At 57.7% G+C, this 4,998-nt stretch overlaps 1 protein-coding gene across 1 annotated transcript; it reads right to left on the reverse strand.

The window, feature by feature from the left end:
* Positions 1-261: 261 nt before the first annotated feature.
* Positions 262-2,046, reverse strand: TMEM200C (transmembrane protein 200C). The gene has a single exon (XM_068993541.1). The coding sequence runs from the start codon at positions 2,044-2,046 to the stop codon at positions 262-264; it is 1,785 nt and encodes a 594-aa protein (XP_068849642.1).
* Between the last annotated feature and the right edge of the window lie 2,952 nt (positions 2,047-4,998).

Raw genomic sequence — 4,998 nt, forward strand, 5'->3', positions numbered from 1 at the left:
TCCTAAGAAAATTAAGAGAATTTTATCTAAGGAACTAGATTGCTGACCTTTTAATACATTTGGTTTTCAGAGAACATACAATCACCATCGGACCTATAAGACTAGTTTGCTTTGAAAAAAAAGTTGCTTGGAATTATCTACAGGAATCTCGTGAATGCAATTCAAGGCTAACATTCTGCAGCTCTTTGGGTAGTGGGCGATTTCCGCGGATAAATCCCCTACTTCCTGCGGGCATTTCTCCTATCTTCTCTCTCTCTCTTCCTAAATGCCAGCACTCTCCAATTCTCTGTCCTCGACCCCTGAGGCGTGAGACCGGGAAATCATGTAGAGTTTCTCCTTGTTTGTAAACTGCCTCTGCACCGGATGGGAGGGCTCGGCCTCGGGGGCCTCCTGACCGGGATCCTCCGGGGGTCTCTGCTTCGGCTCCGGGGCGGTGGCGGCCTCCCCGTCTGGGTTTCCACCGGCCCCCAGGTCCCCCATCGACTCCAGGGAGGTGCCCGTCTCTCGCAGGGGGGTGTAGCCCTTATTGCTGCAGGACGGGTCATCAGACTGGGAACTCGGTGAGTCCGGCCGGGCTGGGGTCTCCGGGGAGGCCGCGAGCTCCGGGAGGCTGGAGTCCAGGTCCGCGCTGCGCGAGGCGGGCAGGGGCTCGGAGGACTGGGCCGCCCGGTAGTCCGGCAGCCCGCTGGTGCTGCGGCGCCGCAGGGCCGCGTGCCTGCCGGTCCTGGGTAGGCGGCCGCCCTGCCCCCTGGCGGTGCGCGCGGCTGCCGGCTCCTCCGGCTCGCGAGGCGCCCAGCGCGCGCCGCCCCGGGCACCGCCCCGGAGGTCGGCGAGGCTCAGGTCGAGCGGGATCTCCCGGGCGCCGCGCTCCCCTGGGGGCCGCTGCCAGCCGTGGCTCGCGGTCCCCGCGTCCCCGTCGCGGTCCCCCGGCAGGGGCAGCAGCGCGAAGGCGCTCAGCGACGAGCCCACGAGGGAGCTGGCAGTGCTCGGGCGCCCCCAGGTTTCGGGGGGGCTGCCGGGCGCCGGGCTGCTGCCGCTGCTCGCGGCCCGGCGACGGCCGGCCACGCCCGGGCGCTCGCGGTAGATGCTGTACACGGCCTCCGCCGGGCTCGGGGGCTCCAGCGGGCGGCGCGGGGACGAGGCCAGGTCGGGCGGGGACACGGAGCCTGGGGTCCCCCCGCCACCTACCCTCCGGGCCGCGGGGTGGGGCCAGGCGCCGCGGGCCAGCATCACTGCCGCCCCGAAGGCGTCCCCGGCGGCGCCGCCGCGGGTCCCGGGCTTCAGCTCCAGGCCCCGCGACTGCACGTAGCCCAGGAAGCCGTTGAGCGGCGCGGCCCCGGGGGGCGCCGAGGCGGGGCCGGAGGACGAGGCGGCGGCCGCCAGGTCTTTGGCGCGGAGGCTGTGCACGTCGATGACGGTGGAGTAGAGGTCCCGCAGGTTGATGATCTTGGTCTCCTTGTCCCTGTTCTCGTGGAGCACGGCGTTGGCGCAGATGAAGAGGAAGATGCCAATGCCCATGATGAGGGGCCCGAAGACTTTGAGCTTGTCGGAGTGCAGGTAGCCCGAGAAGACGCGGAAGAAGAAGCCCACCGACGTGGAGGACGACGGCGAGGGGGCGGGGGACCGCGCTGGGGGCGTGCTCCTGAGCGCGCCCACCGAACTGGCGGTGACACCTTCCGGAGGGCCCCGCTGGGTCCTGGACCGGTTTCTGCTGCCCCCGCTGCTGCTGTTGGTCATGGAGGGGATACGGTAGCCGCTGTCCCCGGGTGGCGGCGGCGGCGGCTGCTTAGCCCCCTCCCGGTGGGCTCCGTTGGCCTTGGGCCAGTAGCCCACCACCGCCAGGGCGATGCCCACCAGCAGCACCACGATCCCGCAGAGGGCAATGAGCCCGGAGACGGAGCACAGCTTCAGCTTGCCCTTCACCACCACCACGTCGTTCTTGCGCCTCTTCTTGGCTTTCCGCTTGCGCTTGGGGACCTGGCCCGGGGGCCGGAGGGGGTCCTGCTTCCGGGCGGAGATCCTCAGGAGGCCGCCGGTGGCGATCATAGCGAGCGGTGGAGAGTGGGGCTAACCCGGGGCCGGAGGCCTGTAGTGGGGCCGAGGGGGGGGGGGCACCAGCTGCCCACTAGCCGCTCCTCCACCTCCTCCTGCTGCAAAGCAGAGGAAGACAGTCAGAGGGTGTAGGCTTGGCTGCGGCAACATCCCACGCGCTCTGCCATAGTCCGGCTCCAAGATCCCACCACATGTGCGCGCCCCCACCCCACTCCATCCCACATCCCGAGGCCATGACCCGCTAACAGGAGTGCCCTACGTGGAGACCAGGGGGTGAGGGCAGTGGATTAGGGACGAGAAGCGCTGTTGCCGTAACTGATCCGAGACGGTTAAACACACTTGGAGAGCACGTCTTCTTTTCTCCCCCATCCCCCAAACACTGTAGGTACTATTCCAGCAGGGCTCAATTCAAAAGCTCCAGGCTGACAGCCAACGGAGTTCTGTCCATGAGTGAAAACTAACGTGGGACTCAGCGCTCGTGGGCACGGGCTCTCCTGGTCTCCCAAGGGGGGCGCCCCAGACTTCCAAGTCTCTTTAACTGAAAGGAGGGTCTGTTTGTGGGGCCTTTAAAGTCCCTGAAACAGTCACAAAAGTTACCGATTCATAAAGACAAAAGGAAGTCCTTTCACTGGACAGAAGTGAAAAGTCATATCCTGGCAGACGGTTTATTTACCTCATGTAATTAATAAACAGTTCACGGCTGGGGGGAACACCGGAGAGCTATATTCAGTACTCCGACCATGAATCCCTCCACCACCTTGTCTCCAAGCCATCATTGTTCTCAAGCAAGCTGATCCTTCTCACAGCCCCTTCCCTCATCTCTTTCCTGCAACATCTGGACAGCTTCTTGGGGTGGAATATTTAGTTTTAGGTAACAGGTTATGTAACTGCGCTCTTCTCTCTGGCCTCTTCTCCTCCCTCAGAGGAACTCCCTTAAAGGTATCAAGTGCTAGAGCCCATCAGGGCATTTAAGCAGTCCTCCCAGGATCTTTCTCTCATGTGGGAAAATTCCAATCTTAAAAAAAAAAAAGAGAGAGAGAGAGAGAGAGAGACCTGCCATCATAGCTTTCTGACCCCTTATTAATGTGCCAACAGTACATTCTGAAGAGTCCAAATATTCAAATGAGGAGGCAATTAACTAGGTACAGCAGTCTACATAATAACGATGGCTTGTAGGATCTCCCAAGGGAGAGCTGTTCCCATGTTTTTCTCATGAGGTCATTTTTAGCAAAGGAGGGGGGGACAACAATCAGTGGACTATCTTACAGGAAGTTTAGTGGTTTATAATAAAGCCTGGGTAGATAAACGGCACAGATGCAACTCTGTGGATATCTGTCAGCTTCGAAAAATTTCAGTCCTGCTGGATCCCCAGAGTAACACATATTTTGTTCCACTGGTTGTGCTCCCTCCTATAATAGAGATGCTAAAATTAAGGGCATTGTTTGAAATCGAAAGGCTTAGATATCACTCACAAGCCTTTGGAATTATATCCTTTATAAAATAATTCATGTTTTAGAATAAACTGCCCTTTGAAAATGGGGGGTTGCTCAGGTAGAATTTTGCTTTTAGTTGGTGCCTGGGTGAACAGCTTTGCCCGTTGAGCCCCTCTATCATACCAAGACAGGAGCATTTCTCCACTGATGGAAAAGCAAATGGCAATCCACTATTTACAATGCTTGTAAATCAATATCTCCTTGGAACTTGGTTGGCTTTCAGTAAGCAGGAATTCGAGGTGGGCTAGAGAGGGGTTAAACACTGGGCAGGTGAGAGAGGGCTTAGTGGAGAGAATACATTTACAAACCCTTTGAATTTTGTTTTTAAGTAGGAGCTGCACCAATAAGCAGAGATTGGGTGGGGGAGGGGGGAACAAAAACAAAACAGAAACCAGAGTAGCTTACTGTCCATTCTTCCCCCTAAATAAGCACATTTATTATGTAGTTGTAACTACAAAGACTGCTTTTTTAAGCGATACCCAAACTCCAGCATCTTTAATGTAATGATCTGGAGATGAGTGATTGTCTTAAGAAGGATTGGGGAGCCAGACATTTTAGAAGCAAAGGCAGCCTCAATTGGCGAGGTGGCTCTCCCAGAAAAAAGAGAAGGGCTAACATTTTGTTGGGCACTGATGGGGACGCTGGACGTCTTGGAGGAGGACGGTCCACACATGTTTTTTCTCCTCACAAGGCAGTTTTGGCTCTGGGTACAAAGTAAGGAAGACTGGAATGGATTTCAACAATCGTTTACAGAAGATCTTTAAAATTAGTTTAATAGCTAGTAATTAACTCCCTAGTTTATTATTCCTTCAGCTCTGCTGAAGCCTGAACTCCTTTATAACGTGTCTCCATCTGACGGGGAAATACTGACAAAGGTCAGATGGCGAGGAAGAACCACCTTGGAGGTTTTCTTCGTGCATAATGAAGGAAAACAAACTTAGCATTCGAGCTCGGCTGCCCTAGCAATTTACTGCCTGGTGCTGGTCTTTCCGCGGCAAAGGAATGGAGGCTGGGGGAAAAGAAAGGAGGGATGTCTAAAAATACAACTGCTTCCAAGAGAGACGTTCAAGTTCTCTGCTCGTGATGGATTAAGCCCCACTCGGTGTCTGCGGCTCCGAGCCCACAGGACTGGGAGCGCCCTGCCCTGCCCGGGTCCTCAATATCCCCGGGCCCTCCCCGGCAGGGCAGCGAGCCCCCCTTGCCCTTCCCTTTAGGTCTGCTTATTTATGTTGGAGTCACATGAGTGCAGCAGCTGGGAGTCCGCCTCTGGAACGAAGCCAGGCGCGAGCGAAGTGAGGGCAATCCTGAACTCGCTTGTATCCGGGCAGCGCGTGCCGCGTAGCCCGCCCAGGAACACCAGTGTCCCGAACACACGCGCGGGGGACCCGGGCTGGGGCCGGGGGCTGGGGAGGGGGCGCCCGAGGGGACGGACAGAACGGCTCAAGATGGCAGC

This window comes from Capricornis sumatraensis, chromosome 21, assembly GCF_032405125.1.
Source record: "Capricornis sumatraensis isolate serow.1 chromosome 21, serow.2, whole genome shotgun sequence".
NCBI classification, from domain to species: Eukaryota; Metazoa; Chordata; class Mammalia; order Artiodactyla; family Bovidae; genus Capricornis; species Capricornis sumatraensis.